The sequence below is a fragment of the Nycticebus coucang genome, chromosome 22, assembly GCF_027406575.1.
Source record: "Nycticebus coucang isolate mNycCou1 chromosome 22, mNycCou1.pri, whole genome shotgun sequence".
NCBI lineage: Eukaryota > Metazoa > Chordata > Mammalia > Primates > Lorisidae > Nycticebus > Nycticebus coucang.
Window position 1 is genome coordinate 25,497,586 of NC_069801.1, and position 20,019 is coordinate 25,517,604.

General features: G+C 41.0%; 1 protein-coding gene and 1 long non-coding RNA gene across 2 annotated transcripts in view; both read right to left on the bottom strand.

The window, feature by feature from the left end:
• PTP4A2 (protein tyrosine phosphatase 4A2) overlaps positions 1-2,409 on the bottom strand; it is a 14,505-nt gene extending 12,096 nt beyond the window's left edge. The window contains exon 1 of the mRNA XM_053575891.1: positions 2,278-2,409. Coding sequence (XP_053431866.1) covers positions 2,278-2,373 — 96 coding nt within the window. The 5' untranslated portion in view covers positions 2,374-2,409. The remainder of the gene's footprint in view (positions 1-2,277) is intronic.
• Positions 2,335-19,785, bottom strand: LOC128574898 (uncharacterized). The gene is made up of 2 exons (XR_008376877.1): positions 19,432-19,785; positions 2,335-2,968 (listed from the first exon to the last, which is right to left on the bottom strand). It is a non-coding gene; the product is annotated as an uncharacterized LOC128574898 (long non-coding RNA).
• Positions 19,786-20,019: the final 234 nt, after the last annotated feature.

Below are 20,019 nucleotides of genomic sequence, written 5' to 3' on the forward strand. Positions count from 1 at the left end.
ACAACAATGACAACTACAACCAAAAAATAGCTAGGCATTGTGGCGGGCGCCTGTGGTCCCAGCTGCTTGGAAGGCTGAGGCAAGAGAATCGCTTAAGCCCAAGAGTTTGAGGTTGCTATGAGCTGTGATGCCACAGCAGTCTACCAAGGGCAACACAGTGAGACTGTCTCAAAAAAAAAAAAAGTAAAGTTATTTTAATTGCCAAAGGACTTTATTTTTCACAGAATGGCCTTACACTACAGACTCAGGAAAGTTGGGAGTATTATATCAAGAATTTAAAAAATAAGTTTCAAGGTGGCGCCTATGGCTCAGTGAGTAGGGTGCTGGCCCCAAATACCAAGGGTGGTAGGTTCAAACCTGGCCAAACCGCAACAACAACCAAAAAACAAGTTTCAAAATACAAATAATATCCCATTAAAACTCTACATTAGCCATTCTTTGAAAGGTTGTGAAAGAATATTTTACGGTAGGTATTTGTGATTTTAAGTTAAAACCTCTTTTGGCTTTAGCTCTGCCATGTATAAAATGTGAATCCCTAGGAGTTTTATCCAGTTCTCTAAGTCTACTCTATAAACACATCAACAGAAATCGGATTTAAACTGAACAATGATTAAAAAGCTTATGTTCAAATGTGTGCTCAATGAAGTACAAACTATCGATATTACAAAAAATATAAGCTGGGCACAGTGGCATATGCCTGTAATCCTAGCACTTTGGGAGGCTAAGGTAAGAGAACTGCTTGAGGCTCCCTTGCCAGGAAGACCTCATCTCTACGAAAACTGAAAAAATTAGCTGGGGGTGGTAATGTGGGCCTACAGTCCCAGCTACTCGGGAGGCTGCAGCAAGGAAGAAAATATATATATATATAGTATGTGTGTGTGTATAACATATATATACACACATATATATTTATATAAATAAAAATGCTACCTACTGGGCGGCGCCTGTGGCTCAGTGAGTAGGGCGCCGGTCCCATATGCCGGAGGTGGCGGGTTCAAACCCAGCCCCAGCCAAAAACCACAAAAAAAAAAAATGCTACCTACAACACCTTTCCTTCCCCCCAGTTTCTGGACCTTTATAGATAATCATTACTATTAACTATTTTTGAGGTGGCATGTCATCACAGGTGGTTAGAATAGTCTTAAGTACAACATGGGTGTTAGTGTCAGAGACCTAGGTAAGCATAGCAGTTCTACTACACACTTTGTGCCATTAGGTAAATTACTAAATAGCTCTGAACCTGTTTCCTCATCTGTAAGAGGGAAATAACAATGGTATGTATATCTCATAAAGTTTTTGTATTTTTGAACTTAAGCACAAACACTGCTAGGCATAAGGCATATACGTTACATGCTGACTGTATTGCTAGGTACATGCTATTGTGTCATTTCTACATTTCCTGTGTCATTTTCATTATAAAAATTATGACAAAAGAACTGTTAATAAATGTAGAAATGGCAGGGAAAAAACATAGTACTAGACAGTTTCTACAGTTTCCTCAAGTTCCATAAATGTTTTTTCAAAAATCTGTTGTAACTAATTCAACAAAGACCAGACTGGTAGGATGGTCATCTATATATTCCAACTGTAGAAATAAATGGCTTTTGTGATAAGGAGTTTTTTTGCTGTTGTTGTTTTTTTGAGACAGTCTCACTCTGCAGCCCTTGGTAGCGTGCCATAGCGTCATATCTCACAGTGACCTCAAACTCTCAGGCTCAAGCCATTCTCTTGCTTCAGCCTCCCAAGTAGCTGGGACTACAGGGGCCTGCCACAACACCCAGGTATTTTTGGACACCAGGTCTCCCCCTTGCTCAGGCTGGTCTCAAACTCCTGACCTCAGCAGGCAATCCACTTGTCTGGGCCTCCCAGAGTGCTAGGATTATAGGCGTGAGCCACTGCGCCAGGATAAAAGTTTTTTTGTTTGTTTTTGAGACATGAGTCTCAAGCTGTTGCCCTGGGTAGAGTGTTCTGGCATCACAGCTCACAGCAACCTCAAACTCTTGCACTTAAGCGATTCTCTTGCCTCAGCCTCCCAAGTAGCTGGGACTACAGGCACCTGCCACAATGCACAGCTATTATTATTTTTTTTTTTTTGTAGTTGTCATTGTTGTTTTAGCTGGCCCAGGTTCGGGTTCCAACCCGCCAACCTCAGTGTATGTGGCCAGCATCCTACCCACTGAGCTACAGGCACCGCCAGGAGATTTTTTTAATGGTGTTAATTTTAAGGGGATTTTACCTACAAATAGATCCAAAAAGTAAACCATGCTACAATCTTACCTCTGTGAACTTGTTGAGAGTAGCATTGGTAGGGTTGTGAGTTATCAGAAAACGCATGTTTTCATAGGAGATCTCCACAGGGGCTGGACGGTTCATTATGGCAAATAAAAAGTGTGAGCGTGCGTGTGAATGTGATGGGGAAAATGGGGGAAAAAAAATCAATAAATCTTGAAATGTTTCACAGCAGAAAACATTAAAAAGACCACTAAAATGCCTATTATCGATCAGTGTTTTCTCTATTTAACTTGCTTATTCCTTATGAAGCTTCTCTCTTCAAGATAAGCAGGATATTCAGAATCCACTCAAATCCAAATTCAACTTGGGCCTCAATGCCTGCAGATGGATACCTTCGGACTCCAAAAAATCCAACTACATACAAAACTTAAGCAGCCTTTACTACATTTAGGCACTAGTGAGACAAGTTAAAAGTGTAGATCGCCTTCCACTTTTGTTTACTTGATGCTTAATTTTACTGGAGTCATTAAAAGAAATATGCTTGCAATAAAAAAAAAAAAAAGCCAACTATTTCCGAGGCCAGTCTTGGTGTCCAGAGTCTTCAAGGCAATGTTAATTATGGCACATAGAACCTCCAAGCTCACTTGTCAGCGAAAATGCTGTGCTGAGCCTGGCAGAAGTCTGCCCTCACGCTCAGAATCGCCATAAATGTGCAACGTATCTTCCAACGAAAAACCTGGGGGAGAAAAAGCATAAGTAAAATGAACTGGAGGTTAACAGCATAGTAATTACAATGCCTGAAGTAAAAAAGACACTTTTTATGAGCCCAAAGCAATGTGAAATTCACCAATTCTATATAAATTATTGCCATCTATGAAGAATAAGATAAAGAGATACCCATATCAAGAGGTTTCAAAAATCACAGATACAGAAGTATGTCCTTGTTACTTCTTTTTATTTTTTTGTGATACAGAGTCTATGTCGCCCTCAGTAGAGTGCCATAGCTTCAAAGCTCACAGCAACCTCCAACTCTTGGGCTTAAGTGATTCTCTTGCCTCAGCCTCTCAAGTAGCTGGGACTATGGCGCCTGCCACAACGCCCAGCTATTTTTTGTTGCAGTTGTCATTGTTGTTTCAGCTGGCCCAGGCCAGGTTCAAACCCACCAGCCTCAGTAACTGCTGTGCTACAGGGCGCAGTCTTTGTTACTTTTAAAACTGGGTTCAATGAAGTTTCTGTGCTAGTAAGACTACTTTTAACTCCAATCCTTTTTAAATGAATAAAAGGTACTTTAAAAATGAATCCTTCGCATATACTGTTTGCTTAAAATAAGGTATGCCTGTTAATGGGTGAAGGTATTAACCAGAATTCCACTTCTATCCAATCTAAAATATATGCACTGGTCCCCACAAAGCACTTTCAAAAATGATTTCCTTTCCTTACGACTCTGATTAGTTGTTACTATATATGAAGAATGAGAATCAGAGAAGTAAAGTAACTTATCTAAGTCATACAATGAATTAGTTGAGCCCAAATTCAAGCCCAAGTATTATTAGTCTTGTGTTTTTTCCAATGTACTTCAATACCTACTGACTCAGCTAATGTATAAATCCTATTCTCTTATTTATAGTCCAGTTTGTCTTTTTGCTATTTATCACATCATTGCCTCAAGAATACAAAATCATCTGGAGGTCACTAATTCACACAGGATTCTCCTCCCCAAATAGAGACAAGAAAAAGAAGTGGCAGAATGCTTTATATTATTTTAGGCCTGCTGCTTTGAAACACAGTAATCTTTGTAACTGGCTCAGAGAATGTCAACATAATCATAAATTCCTCTGGAAACAGGGGCAAGTTCTTTCACTTGCCTTTTCCCTAAGAAGTCTCTTAGAGATGATTGTGACCAGATAGAAAAAGGCATGAAAGATGACTATAGAACCATTTTCAGGAAAAAATTGAAATATAGGTAAGAACTTGGGCCTACAAGCTTTCGAAACTACTCATCTATTCTCAAGGTCTTTTTTAAAGATACTTAAGGCCTTTTATTTTTTCTTGTGATTGTATTACCATGAACACAAAACTAAAATACTCCTAAAATATTAAAGATAAATATGAAATTCAAATGGCATTCTAAGAACTTAAATAATATCCCCACAACAGACTGAGTTACCCCCTAGAGTAAGAACATTAAACTCGTACACTCAAAACTAAGAACAACAGAAATACACACCACCGCTATTTCTAACTCATAATTCTAACTGTAACCCCCAAACACAGCCATCTTAGATTAGGCAAGTTCTCTTTGTACAGTAAAAGAATTTTAGAGATAGGAAAAATTTAGGGAGATCAACTCTTCTGACCCTTAAAAAAAAAAAAATGTTTGGGGTCCAAAGAAGTTAAATAAATTGACTAAACTAAAACCACACTGCTAATTAGTAGCTGGACAAGAACCCAAGTTTTTTAATTATTCCGTTGATTTCTTCTTCAATTTTAGAGGTACCCCACATATTTTTCAAGTTACAATCTTTTCCAATGCAAGTGTAAATTTCCTTTAAATATCTGCCAGGATGTTCCTCTGCAACTCTGTGACCTTATAATGAGGGGGGATTATTAAAATAACCACTAAAAGAACAACAGTTTGCATAAAATGCAGAAGAAAACACAAGGAAATTCTACCCTGGTTGAATCCCTTCGGTTCAATGATATTATCACAGCAAATGTGTGTCAGCTGAGTAAAGGCACTGAAAGACCCGCATTGTAGTGATTGCCAGGCTTAAAGGTTACAGCTCTAGCATTGTTTTCTACCTAGCCCCTAGTGTTTGCCTGCTCAGCAAACAGAACAAGCTTTATCTCATCTTACTTCTCCAACCTCATTTTAGAAAGGCAATTTCCAGAGATAAGGATAATTCTTATTAGATTCTCAATTCTTAATGCTGAGAACCCCAATAAAAGAACATCTGCCAAAAGAAACCGTATGCTCTATCAGTTAACAGATACATGATAAAAGCAAGCTTCTGTTCCCTTCCCCTCCCCCAAGAGTTCAGCTACACATCAACAGCCACATTCTTGCACCTGTCGATTGAGATAAACTAATGTTAACTCCTATAACACGCTTAAGAATGCAAAGCAGTCTGTAAAAAAATCCTAAGCAACCTATCATAGTTGGAAAGTATTCAAAAGTTGCTAAGCCCTACATATTAGCATGAATTCAGCACACCGTACCACGCTGGAAAACTTTCTTCTTTTTTTTTTTTTTTTTTTGAGACAGAGCCTCAAGCTGTCGCCCTGGGTAGAGTACCGTGGCATTACAGCTCACAGCAACTTACAACTCCTGGGCTTAAGCGATTCTCTTGCCTCAGCCTCCCAAGTAGTTGGGACTACAGGCGCCTGCCACAATGCCTGGCTATTTTTTGGTTGTAGCTGTCATTGTTGTTTGGCAGGTCCAGGCTGGATTCCCACCAGCCAGCTCTGGTGTATGTGGTTGGCACCTTAGGGGCTTGAGCTACAGATGCTGAGCCCAGGAAAACTTTCTTCTAAAGTTGTGTCTCTGGCATTAGTCCTGCTCAGTTCTACTCTATTTAAGCAAAAATTTGTTATTTTAATTTATCAGGTGATAAAAGAGGCTAGCTGACATATTATAGTGATCAAATTCAAATATGCACCCAAATATTCTCTCCATCTTTTATAGAACCTAACTTTTATCGTCCCAGCTACTCGGGAGGCTGAGGCAAGAGAATCGCTTAAGCCCAGGAGTTGGAAGTTGCTGTGAGCTGTGTGATGCCATGGCACTCTACCCGAAGGGCATAAAGTGACACTCTGTCTCTACAAAAAAAAAAAAGAACCTAACTTTTAATATGTTGAATTTGGGACAGTTTCATTTCCTAGGCAGTCTTTCAACTTTTACCAAACTTTAACTTCACTGAAGTTATTAAAAATGATGGTCTAGGCTCAGCACCTGTGGCTCAAGTGGCTAAGGCGTCAGCCACATACACCTGAGCTGGCGGGTTCGAATCCAGCCTGGGCCTGCCAAACAACAATGACGGCTACAACCAAAAAATAGCTGGGCGTTGTGGCAGGTGCCTGTGGTCCCAGCTACTTGGGAGGAGGAGGCAGGAGAATCTCTTGAGCCCAGGAGTTGGAGGTTGCTGTGAGCTGTGATGCCACGGAACTCTACCCAGGGGGGGAACAGCTTGAAGCTCTGTCTCAAAAAAAAAAAAAAAAAAAAAAAAAAAAAAATTAAAAATGGTGGTCTATAACAGGGAAATCCTTTTAAATTAAGAAGAGATAGGAGGGATAAATAGAAGGAAGAAAACGAGAGCTGATTCCAAATCAATGACCCAAAAAAAACTACTCAAAACTTTGAAGGATGTTAGAATGAGTTTATCTAATGTCAATACTGCTGGCCCAGCACAGTGATTCACACCCATTATTATCCAAGAGCTTTCAGATGCCAAGGGAAGAGGATCACTTGAGACCAGGAATTGGAGACCAGTCAGGGCAACATAGCAAGATCCCACCCTTATAGGAAAAAAATAAATAATAATACTCTACTGCTAATACCTACATGAGAAACTAAAAACCAAATGCATGGAACAACACAATAGCCATCATTTAATTGCAGTACATTCTTAAAATGGAAAAACTATGCAGAGGTTAAAAAGAATAAAACAGATCCATGTGAAGTGATATGGAAAGAAGGCTAAGACACTAATAAGTGAAAAGACAAAAGGTGTATGATAGCATGATCAGTATGTTTAGAGACATTTGTGAATACTATGTACTTTCAAACCCAGAGACTATCTGGAAAGTTACACAGATAAGAAGTAACAGTGGTTTCTTCCAGGTGAGTAAAAAACACAGAACTAGAGGCTAGACATCAGGTGCATGATTTACTTTATCCTAACATACACCTTTTGAACTATTTTAATTTTTCCCACGTACATATAGTATTACCTTTTTAAAAATTCTAAGGTGGGCTTGGTGCCTATAGCTCAGCAGCTAGAGCACCAGCCACATACACTGGAGCTGGTGGGTTCAAACCCAGCCCAGGCCTGCCAAACAATGACAATTACAACCAAAAAAATCGGTGGGTGCTGTGGCGGGTGCCTGTAGTCCCAGCTACTTGGGAGGCTGAGGCAAGAGAATCACTTGAGCCCAACAGTTTGAGGTTGCTGTGAGCTGTGACGCCACGGCATTCTACCTAGGGCAACATACTGAGACTAGAACCCTGTAACGATTTATAATTTAACTTCTTTCTTAACAGTACTATAATCATAGGATTAAAGTGCCTCTAGAGGGCTAATTCTCAGTCCCAGGCAGGTCTGTACCTACACCATTCCACAGAGATTTCTTCTTTGTTAACGATACTAAATAAATGAGTAAAATTCATATTTTGCCTTGGCCACTGTAATTCTGGATTCAAATATAAGTAAAGTGAATTCAGAGGTATGAGGTAATTTTATAAAAGCTGCCCCATTTAATTTCACCCAATCTAACTGAGCATTCTTTTAAAAATCCTATCAATCCACTCCCATCAAGCTTTCCATTGAGAAGTCATCTCTTTCTCTACATTAAATGATAAAATAAACTGTCTAATTAGATGGGCTATTCCAATGTTCAACAAATTAAAACAGCACGTTGTAATATAAATGCACAATAAAAGAATTCTACCCTGTTTCCCCGAAAATAAGACATCCTCCAAAAATAAGACCTACTTACAGGAAAGATAAGACGTCCCCTGAAAATAAGACCTAGCGTGTCTTTGAGAGCACACCTTAAAATAAGACACTGTCTTATTTTCAGAGAAACAGGGTAGATAGAAGGAAACAAAATCTAAAAACAAACGTCTGAGCAGCAAGTAAGCATATATTGACTGTATTACTTTTTTTCTTTTCTTTTTTTTTTTTTAAGCGACAGAGTCTCACTTTGTTGCCCTCGGTAGAGTGCCGTGGCATCACAGCTCCCAGCAACCTCCAGCTCTTGGGCTTAGGCGATTCTCTTGCCTCAGCCTCCCGAGTAGCTGGGACAACAGGTGCCCGCAACAACGCCCAGCTGTTTTTCTGTTGCAGTTTTGGCTGGGGCCAGGTTCGAACCCGCCACCCTCGGTATATGGGGCCGGCGCCCTACTCACTGAGCCACAGGCGCCACCCTGTATTACTTTTCTTACCAGAAATTCTACAGGAAGTCATGCAAATTTGAGTCAGCTTGGTTTCTGTAAGTCAAGCAACATGAAAGCATAATACTGTAAATAAGACTAAACTCTGCATTTTTTTTCCTAAAACAAATTCTCACTTCATGTCAATAGTCACCTGCACTTCCCTTTAAAATAAGTACAAATAATCTAATTCCTCAACATGAAAGAACTTATCCTCTGGAAAAGCTAGGCATTTTCCATAATAAATTCCTTTATTAATTCAAATATTTTCTGGACATGTACAATGTGTCACATCATCTTATAGCAATAAACAAAACAAAGATTTTTGTCAGGATAGAGCTTAACTTTTTTTTTTTTTTTTTTTTGAGACAGTCATCATGGCTCACTGCAACCTCAAACTCTTGGGCTCAAGTAATCCTCCTGACTCAGCCTCCCAAATAGCTGGGACTAGAGACAAATACCACCACACCTGGCTAATTTTTCTATATTTTTTGTAGAAATGGGGTCTCCCTCTTGCTGAGGCTGGTCTCAAACTTCTGACTTCAAGCATTCCTTCCTCTTCAGCCTCCCAGAGTGCTAGGAATACAGGCATGAGCCACCTCACCAGGCCAGATTCTTAACATTTTAATAGTCAGAAAATGTCACTGCTATGGAGAAAAATTCAAAGTAGGGGAATTGGCAGTGACAGGATGGAGGGCCTCATCGAAAAAAGTAACATTTGGCTCAGTGCCTATAGCTCAAGTGGCTAAGGCGCCAGCCACATACACCTGAGCTGGCGGGTTCGAATCCAGCCTGGGCCCGCCAAACAACAATGATGGCTACAACCAAAAAATAGCTGGGCGTTGTGGCGGGTGCCTGTGGTCCCAGCTACTTGGGAGGAGGAGGCAGGAGAATCTCTTGAGCCCAGGAGTTGGAGGTTGCTGTGAGCTGTGATGCACTCTACCCAGGGCAACAGCTTGGGAGGGAGGGAGAGGGAGGAAGGGAGGCAGAGAGGAAGGGAGGCAGAGAGGAAGGGAGAAAGAGAGAAAGAAAGAAGTGACATTTTATGCAAGATCTGGTGGTGGAGCCAAACAGATGCTTGGGGAGCAATTTAGCTGTACCTCTGCAAAGGTTATGAGGTGGGGACATGATGGGAGAGTGTTATGAACAGCAAGGAAGTCAGTGCTTCTGGAACAGAGAGGACAAAGGAATGAGCATAGTCAGAGATATAAGAGAGCCTTATAATAGAGGGTCACCTGTAGCTCAGCAGGTAGGGCGCCAAGGCTGGCGGGTTCAAACCTAACTTGGGTCAGCTAAACAACAATGACAACTGCAACAAAAAAGATGGCCAGGCATTGTGGCAGGTGCCACATAGTGAGACTCTGTCTGCTGCAATCCAGGAGAGAGCCTGGACCAAGGTATTAGAAGTAGAGAAGGAGACAACCCAAAAGGATTTGTCAACAGACTGGATATGAGTAACTTTCAGAACTTGCAGAAGCCTAATACACAGAGACTATTAAACAATAGAGTATAAAATCTTTTTGATCATCAAAATAGGGAAATTCTTCTGTAAAATTACTGTATCTTCTGCATTTTGACAACTTGAGAAAGAAAGCTCTAAAGACTTGTAAAATAAAAAAACTCACCTTTACTAATTAAACACTCATCTTTTAGTTAACTGCTCTCAAAATGAAATTTTACTCATCTCTCATTTCCTACACCCAACACATCAGATTCCTGTAGAAACAGCAACTCAATCCTCTGTGCTACCTTTGTTCATCTCTCTACTGTTACATTTATCAAACTAAAACTGAATAATTTGGCTTCTTGAAACCTACAATTAATATTAGTTCCGCCCCCCCATTGACTACAGTCCTGAGAAGTTAATAAAGAGGTATCAATTAAATTCTATACAAATTAGAGTCCAAAATATCAGTAAATAAAGCTAAAACTAGCAATATGTATTTTTACCATAAAAAAAGTTTCATACTTACTCCCTTGGTTATTCCCATTTTTCAACTTCCTCATTTAAGGAGGGAACTTAAGAATCAAGTTCCAGTACAGAAATCAATAATCAGTTCTATAAAAAGAAATCATGACCTTGATGGTGGGAAAAAGTCTTAACATTTCAGAAACAGCAGAAAATACATGGCCTACCACTCAGAAAGGAAAAGAAAGCAATTAACCAACAATCACACTTGCTTCTGAGAACAGTGACAAGTAGTGACAGTTACTGAAATCCTTTGGGGGCCCCCTCCCCGCCCAAATGAAAAGGAGTGGTTTTCAAATTTGTGTGAACCCTGATGATTAGATGTCTTTTTCTAGTAATTTCTATAAGAGAAAAATTGCATTAAATATTTTCGTGCCATACTTGAAAATATTTACTTTTCAATTTTGTCCTCATTTCCTCTAAAGATTACCAATTCTGCAGATGAATCTCTTGTCCAAAAATGTTATTTTTCCTTTCATAAATAAAAGTTAAATGAAGGTAAAAAACACTATGGCCAATGTTTACTTTTTCTTAAAGAAGTGTTTTAGGGGTGGCGCCTGTGGCTCAAGGAGTAGGGCGCCGGTCCCATATGCTGGAGGTGGTGGGTTCAAACCCAGCCCTGGCCAAAAAAAAAAAAGAAGTGTTTTAGGCTTGGCACCCATAGCACAGTGGTTACAGCGCCAGCCATATACACTAAGGCTGGTGGGTTCACCCAGCCTGGGCCAGCTAAACAACAATGACAACTGCAACAACAACAACAACAACAACAAATAGCCGGGCATTGCGGCAGATGCCACATAGTGAGACTCTGACTCAAAAAAAGAAAAAGAAAGATGTTTTTTAATAATAGTGTAAGAAGATTAAAAATCTTAATAGCACAATCACAGTATTGAACATTAATCTCTTTTCAGTTAATCTTCAAAAAATTGTATCAAATATGGCTGGTGAGGTGGCAGGAGGATCACTTAAACCCAGGAGTTAGAGGTTACTGCTATAAGGTAGGCTGACACCATGGCACTCTAGCCTGGGACACAGAGTGAGGCCCCATCTCAAAAAAAAAGAGAAAAAAATTACATTAAACAACTCTACTAAGTTGATTTCATTCATCCACACTTTTGTTTGCAGGCAAAGGTATCAAAGCTATCCTCTCTATGGGCTTTATGTTTAAGGATTTTAGTTAACATGCATTTTAAAGACTCCCAAGCCTCTTTACTACAAAGTTAAGGACATTCTTTCCCTAACTGCAGTAACTAATCTTTTTCTAAATAGGAACTATCATCATGCTCAGTGGTTAGGGCACCAGCCCAATGCACTGGGGGCTTGTGGGTTCAAACCCAGCCAGGGTCTGCCAAAACAACGACAGGCGGCACCCGTGGCTCAAAAGAGTAGGGCACCGGCTCCATATGCGGGATGTAGTGGGTCCAAACCCAGCCCTGGCCAGAAACTGCAAAACAACAATGACAACAATAACAACAACAACCACAAAAAACCATAGCCAGGCATTGTGGAGGGTGCCTGCAGTCCCAGCTACTTGGGAGGCTGAGGCAAAATAATCACTTGAACCAGAGAGTTTCAGGTTGCTGTGAGCTATGACGCCACAGCACTCTACCAAAGGTGACAAAGTGAGGCTCTGTCTCAAAAAAAAAAAAAACAAACTATCATCAATTCAGATGCTCCCCCCATAAAATTAAATTCCATTTGTTTTCCTTCTTCCTCCATCCTTCTTTTTTTAACCTCCAAAGGCTAATTTTCCTGGGAAACAATTTAAGTCTTAATCGTTTTAATTTAGTTTCCAACATCACTACACATACATTAACCCAAGAACCACTGAATCATTAATTTCATTAATAAAGAATTATATTTGGGATTCTGAACTTCAATTGTATAAAGCAAATTTGGTAGTAAAAAACCAAAAGGAGGGCGGCACCTGTGGCTCAGTGAGTAGGGTGCCGGCCCCATATGCCAAGGGTGGCAGGTTCAGACCCAGCCCCGGCCAAACTGCAACAGAAAAATAGCCGGGCGTTGTGGCGGGCGCCTATAGTCCCAGCTGCTCGGGAGGCTGAGGCAAGAGAATCACGTAAGCCCCAGAGTTAGAGGTTGCTGTGAGCCGTGTGACACCACGGCACTCTACCTGAGGGCGGTACAGTGAGACTCTGTCTCTACAAAAAAAGAAAAAAAACCAAAAGGACACCTGGATTCAGCCTGTCAACACTGCTTTGAAATGTTTTCTGAGCTATATCGGGACAGTTAGAAGGACTATAACAGCTGCAAGTTCTCTGAGGTTGCAAAACAGATACTTGGGAAAGGTTATTTGAATCACCTTTCAAAATAACCTACAGCTCAGGAGAAGCATGCAAAGCAAAAACTTCCAGGCTATTGTTAGCATTGTTTAAAATATACCATGTTTCAGAACTGAGAAGTTTATGGGTCAGCTTAATTTTTTCATTTCCCTATTTTGTCAAATGTATTGAATGTAATTAAGGTCCTGTTCTAGTATCCCCCCCAAAAGAGGGGAGGAAAGCTCTCTATGCACAGGATACAGAATTAAAACTCCCAAAATACATCTCAGCATAAACTTTTAGTTTGCCCCCAGAAATTTTTCTGCTGTTAGGCATTTTGGTTCAAGTTTTCCCCATAACTGGGTTAAGTTACACTTCACTTCCTTATTAAACTTGCCTTTTATAAATCACATTATACTTCACAGCTATCTCTGTATGTAAACAGACAAAAATCCAAATCATTCCATTTGAAGCTGCTAGCAGTCTTTTAAAATACCATCTACCTAATAAGTGTCCAATAATGGCATGATGTTCATATTCACAAAAGACAGGAACATTTGCCGTCTTTAAAAATTATACAGTGAAAGTAAATGTTTCACACAACTTGAAATAAAAATGGTGAAATACCTCTATAATGCCATGTCAAGAAGCTGTTATTCTTTACTCACTAGCTTGTTCAACATGGATTCACCTTCCTTCTCTTCCCAATAAAAGAATGCAAAATTCAATCTTTCTTGTCCTCTTCCTCCAAATGCGTACTAAGATAAGGGACAAAATATCATCTCTAAATGATATTAAAATACAGCACATCCAATCTTTAAACAAGCACTTGCACATCTATGTGCACATCACACAAACACTATTCAGGATAAAGCTCCAGACTTACACGAATCAATGAAGGTGAAAAATACTTGATATGCATTAAGTTTTCACATTAATGCTACACACTTTGAGACACTAAGTGTGTAGAAAATGAAGTAGGAGTAAGACTCTAAGGAAAGGTAAAACTTTTCTGACAGAAAACTGGTAGAAAAAGTGAAGGGCCATGGTAGTATGATTTGAGAAATGGGCTTAGTCTCTGGTTAGGTTAAGATAACTTTACGGAATTTTTAGGCCAATTCATATGCAACAAAAGCTCTAACTACAGAACTGACAGAGCGAATAATGCCATATTGGTGGGCCTCTTCTGATCTACTAAGCAGCTCCATGATTACCAAAAAGTTTAACAAAACCATCCTCTGAATTTATTAAGTCCAAGTCAACAAATGACATAACTAAATTTGTTTAACTAAATTCTACTTATTGCTGACCTCCAAATCAAAGATCTCATCTCACCAAAACAACAACTGAGGGTATAAGTCTATGACTTAAATTTAAAATGCTTTTCACACTGGGAGAGGTGGCTCACGCCTGTAATCCTAGCACTCTGGGAGGCCAGGGCGGGTAGATTACCTGAGCCCACAGTTCAAGACCACCTGGAGCAAAAGCACGACCTCATCTCTAAAAATAACTGGGTACTGTGGTGGACACCTACACTCCCAGCTACTTGGGAGGCTGAGGCAAGAGAATCGCTTGAACCCAAGAGTGTAAGGTTGCCATGAGTTGTGATGCCGCAATACTCTACTGAGAGCAACAAAGTGAGACTCCATCTCAAAAAAATAAATAAAATGCTTTTCACCCAGAAAGACCCAAAGTAGCTGCATAATTTAAACTAATCACCAAAAGGAAACTTGTTTGTAACCACCATGTGGAATGAAAATAATGTCACTAGAATCTATTGTTTCTCCATCATATCCTTCTCAATTTGCTGACAAATCCTACTGATGACTCATATCCTTCGACATTAACCAGTTACTCTTTCCTCCTGAAAATCTTTTCACCAATAATGGAAAGTAAAAAACACAATTTGTTTTGATACTAAACACAATAAATATCAACATTATATATATAAATCCAATTTACAAACACTATAGTGGTACAACCTAGTGAATGTTTCCTATAAAACAGATGGAGGCAAGGGATATGCTCAAATTTTAAGTAAAACTAAAGGACAACTGGAAGAAAACAGACTTGACTGTGAATTTGAATTCTTGTCAAACAATACATTAGTTAAGAGCCAACATATCTGACCACTGCAGAAATAAAAATAAAGTAATTTATCTGATCCGCTAAAACAAATATATCATGTGTGCATTTTATGCCAAAAGAATTAACATTTTCTGAGAAGAATGATATTTCAAACCAAAAATACTATGAAAGGAATACGCCACTTCTCTAAAGGTAAAGACTGTTCTAAAGTTCAAAATATTTTTTTCAAACAAGATTCAACTAGCAAAGAAAAAGTCACAAAAAAAGCCAAATCTTAAAAATTCTCTAAAATTCAAAAAGCCAACATTTTGCAACGGAAATTTACATTCAAATGATGAAATTTAGGTTCTAGGCCTCTTAAACTGGAATGGATGTCCTGTTAACCTATGGGCAAGAAAATCAGTGTAGCCAAACAAAAGACATTTTGTATTCAAGTCACATAAAAAATATTGGTATAATTGTCAACTCCACTGTCATTTTTCTGGGAAAGTTGTTTGTGTCCTATAATTTTATACTGACTGAACAAACAGTGCAGGGAAAATCACCCTATGACATGCAGAAGAATGTCATTTTCTTACCCAAGTCCTGGTGACTCCACAATGGGCAACTGTGGAAAGTGGACAGAGCCTTTTTTCATGGAGGTGGTAGGGTAGTAACAACTGATTCACCCTAGACCTCCATCACTCCAAGGAGCAAAAGACTTTCATAGGGCAATCCTACAAGGCTTCAAGTCCCACGACAGTGACCAAAAGTCAAGGGAGCTACAGAATGTGGTTCCATTTTCACCTTCAGTACCAAAGGTGAACATGGAGAAAAAATTCTTCCAATTTTCCATGTATCGGGCGGCACCTGGGCTCAAAGGAGTAGGGCCCTGGTCCCATATGCCAGAGTAGGCAGGTTCAAACCCAGCCCCGGCCCAAAACTGCAAAATAATAATAATAATAATAATTTTCCATGTAGCAACAGACTCAAATTGTCATTGCACTATTATAACTGGTAGCATCCACTGTTCAACAGTTAAGTAATTTAAGCACCACAGAAAAAAATTTTTATCAACTACCACCTGCCACCTATGTACTGATACTCTTTAACTTATATTCCAAAACCTAGCATTTAACAATCAATCTATAAAACAATGTCCTTACCTATAAAGTTGAATGAATACCACTTTATATGATATTGAGTATTAAATGAGATAATTTGTCATTCGGCACACAAAAAGATTTAAGGTAACGTTGAAACTGAAACCCCAATAATGTTGGACTCTACAAGTATCCCAAGACCACAATATCTCTACCACTACCTACTCAAAAAAAAAAAAAAAAAGAAAGAAAGAAAGAAAAATCTAAGCCTACTTTTTTTTTTTGCAGTTTTTGGCCAGGGCTGGGTTTGAACACACCACCTCCGGCTTATGGGGCTACGCCCTACTCCTTTGAGCCACAAGTGCCACCCTAAGTCTACCATGTTAAAACTATAGATTCCTGATTTCTAGTCACTCAAATTTTCTAAAAATCCCTAACTTCTATTCAATAAGCAGCAAGGCTGATGGAATAGCATGTGAAGCAATCAACCTAACTTAGTTTCACCCAACTTATTAAGTTTTACTCTTCTAAGAGCAACAGCTAACAATTTATGCCCTTCTGCATCTTATTTATCAATACTTTCTCTAGAGGCTTCACCGGTTACCAATGCCATACTATTGCAAAAATGAACAAGATGTATGTATAGTCAAGCCCTGTAAAATAAATCCCTGCTAAATTTCAACTTTGTGTCTCAAAATTGTAAAGTGTTCTGTAACTACTGCATAAGGAAATGCCAATTTTATAGGACAAAATGAATACAAAGTTAATTTTTAAGAAAAACAAATCTAAGTTACCTTATTTGCGAATTTTTATAAGTAAACTATATATGGTGCTTTCAGACTTTAAAAAAAAAAGTTATGTGCCAAAGCATTCAAACATTAACTTTTCCCTAGTGCCATCAAAGTTCAATGAATGTTGTCAAATGGTTTCTCCATATAAATTTGGTTCATTCAAATTAAGTATTACTTGACTGACTCACAGAGGGAGTAGTCTGACTTTTGCTGTTGAGTCAGAAAATACCCAGTTCAGAAGTTAGTTCTAAACTATTTTTCATTTGTAAAGGTATTCTAAAATACTGGCCTTTTCCAAGCTACTACATACAACGGCTGCCTTAGTAGAAACGTCTTGGTGGTAATACTTTAAATCTGTAGTTCAATTTATTATTAACTAAGTTCTTTCACGTGTATTTTCTCACCTGATCTCCATAATCTCCTGATTCAAGCATCCTACATAGTTCAACAGATAAACTTTCAAAGAAGTGACAACTTCTAGTTAACTCTCATCCCCAATACTCTCTAGCCTCTTCCTAAAAAAGAAAAACACAACATAAAAGGCTGCTGCATTTCTTTAATCAGACTTCCCTCTCCCAGACATATTCCAGGTGCCTCATAAAAACTCTAGTCTCAAAGCACACACCCTGAGGCCCTGAGAGAGTTTCTAGGCGGAATACCCTCTCACATAAAAGCCTAGTTTAGGCCCCAATGAGCCTCAAGTCAGCATCTCCTGAATGATGCCCACACCTCCAGCTATTCTGTCTTCAGCTTTAACCTCAACAGCTCTCATATGTACAAGCTGTTAGGTCACCTTCTGGATGAGAAACCTCAAAATGACATAATGTATTAAGAGAGTAATATGGTGTAAGGACTTTACAGTCAGACAGACCTGTATTTTTAATCCAGCTCCAACTCTTATTATATGGATGGCCTGGGACAAGTTACTTAACCTTCTGAATCTGTATCTCTTCATCTCATCACTGTTAAGTCCATGGGAGTTCATGACTGCCGCTTGGCAGACAGAAGCAACTTAAAATTGCCAAATGAATGAAATGAGGATACCTACCACCTTTACTGTAGCTGTGAGACTTGAGTATTAAAAAGTACCTGGGGCATAGGCGCTTAATACTAATTAATCCCTTCCCTGCTTAACACTAAAAATACTATTTACTACTTCTGAAAGCAGAGCATACTAGTAATTGAAAAAAAAGACAATCTAAGCAAATACAACTTCTGACTTCTAATTACACATAAATGACTCTGCCTGTAATTCTTTATGTCCGCTATCAAAAGGACCACCCTACTCTTTCCTTACACATTGAAAGATTCCCAACTTCTAAGAGACACTATTATCTTATAATCTTATAAGATTATATTAAGGTGCAAAATCCACATCAAGGTACACTCTTCATCAGGAATCCCGACAATTACACAAGAATGGGTAAAGTTCATGACAATAATTAGTCCTTTCAATATGAAACTTAAAAATATTACACTGAGAATTCAGCATACAACCTTTCACTATCCTCACCAATGTAATAGTACGCTGGCAAGTGTTTCTGAAGCCCTGATAATGTGTCATTACGTATTCTTAATTTCCTTTTGCACACTTAACAAGGCATAACTTTACTCACTTCCTGTCTGAAACTACTCTGTAATACGGAACATGGCAGCAAGTAAGTACCATCTTCCAAGCCAGTAATGATTGTAGTTTGGTGACTACAGACGGACAAGCATTTGCTGAATGGCTATAGTGATGGTAGAACTGCTGATCACTTTATATGACGTTTCTTGACAAATTCCAGGACATAAAAAACTACACTATGGTTCTTCATCAATGTATTACGTTACTATTAGTTCTTAGGAGCTTTTCTCCAAAAAGGGTAAAAAAAATTACAGCCTAAAAGACATCACTTCAATTTACCTAAAAATACAATGCCTTTCACCTGAAAAACTAGCCAAAAAGTTTATGCATCGGAATACTGTCAGGCAAGAGCACAGGATCCCGAGCAACAGAGACGCTTGTTTTAGTTAGCTCTCAGAGCCCCCAGACTAAGATGGGATGGCAACCATATCCTTAAAGAAACTGGAAATTTACATTGATGTCATGACATGGGGTGGGGGGGTTGCGGAACAAGAATAAAACCTCACAATATACTTTCAGGGGAAAAAATCCCAGAGCCAGATTATAGTGCCACTGGAAGAGACTTACACCCTTTCATCATACTTGAACCCAAGGATCTAGGGACAAGATGTTCCTGGAAAGAACTCCCTAACCCAAGACACCAGGGTTCACTACTGCCACAAACAAAGACCAAGGAGGAAGGGCCTCCAGGATGCCTGCACACACTGGACAAACGTGGGCACATCCTTCCACACTCGTCACACCTTCTCTCCAACACACATTCATATCCCCAGACTCGCCCACTCTCTCCCATACACTCTCCTCCCCCACCTGCTCACAGTCCCCGCACACTCACGTCCTCCCCACTCATTCCCACACACTCCCCTCAGTCATACACCCTCACACACATTCCCACACCGATACTGCCCACTTTCTCCCCCCGTTCACACACACACTCTCACTCCCCCTAACAAACCCCCCCAGTCGCACACAGACTCTCCCCCCACTCACACATGCACATGTCCCCCCCACGCGCGCGCACACTCAACATTCTTCCACACACGCCCCCCCCGCCCGTTCACCCACCCTCGCTCCCCCGCCCCCGGCCCCGGCCCGGCCCTCCTTCCGGGGACGTGTCTCGGGCCTGCACTAATGGCTGCGGCGCCTCCCGCCCTCCCCTTCCCCGAGGCCCCGGGCGCCGGCGCGGGGGCTGCCCGGGAAGGGCGCACTCACGCTGGCGAGCTGGGGACTGGGCATTGACGTCCGGCGGCGGCGGGAGCGAGGAAGGTGCCTCTCTCCTCAGTCACCTCGGCGGCGGCGGCGGCGGCGGTAGCGGTGGCGGCGGCGGCGACGACTCCCCCCCAGCCTCGGCGCGCGACACCCGGCCCGGCCCGGCGGCGGCGGAGGCGCGTGTCCACGAGTCCGTCTTGCTGCTGCTGCTGCGGCCGCCGCTGCGTTTCCTGCTGCCGCCTCTGCCGCCGCTGCCCTGTGGCGTCGCCTCGCGCTGTGCCCGGCTGCCGCTACTGCTCCAGCCGCTCCCGGACGGACGACGGTTACAGCCCAGCGGATCGCGCCGCCGCCACCACCGCTGCGCGCGCAGCCGGAACCAGCTCCCGCCGCCGCCCCTCAGGGGGCGCTGCGGGGCGCGGCGCGCGCGGCCGCCGGCCCGCCCTTGGCGCTCGCTGACTGGTTGGCGGGCCGGCTCGCGGGCGGTTGGGCCCGCCCCACCTGTCCCGCGGGGTGCTGACCCACTGCCCTCGGCGCCTCCCCCGCTCCTCCTTCTTGTGGTTCGTTCCGCTCCGCACTCCCGGTTACGGAAGG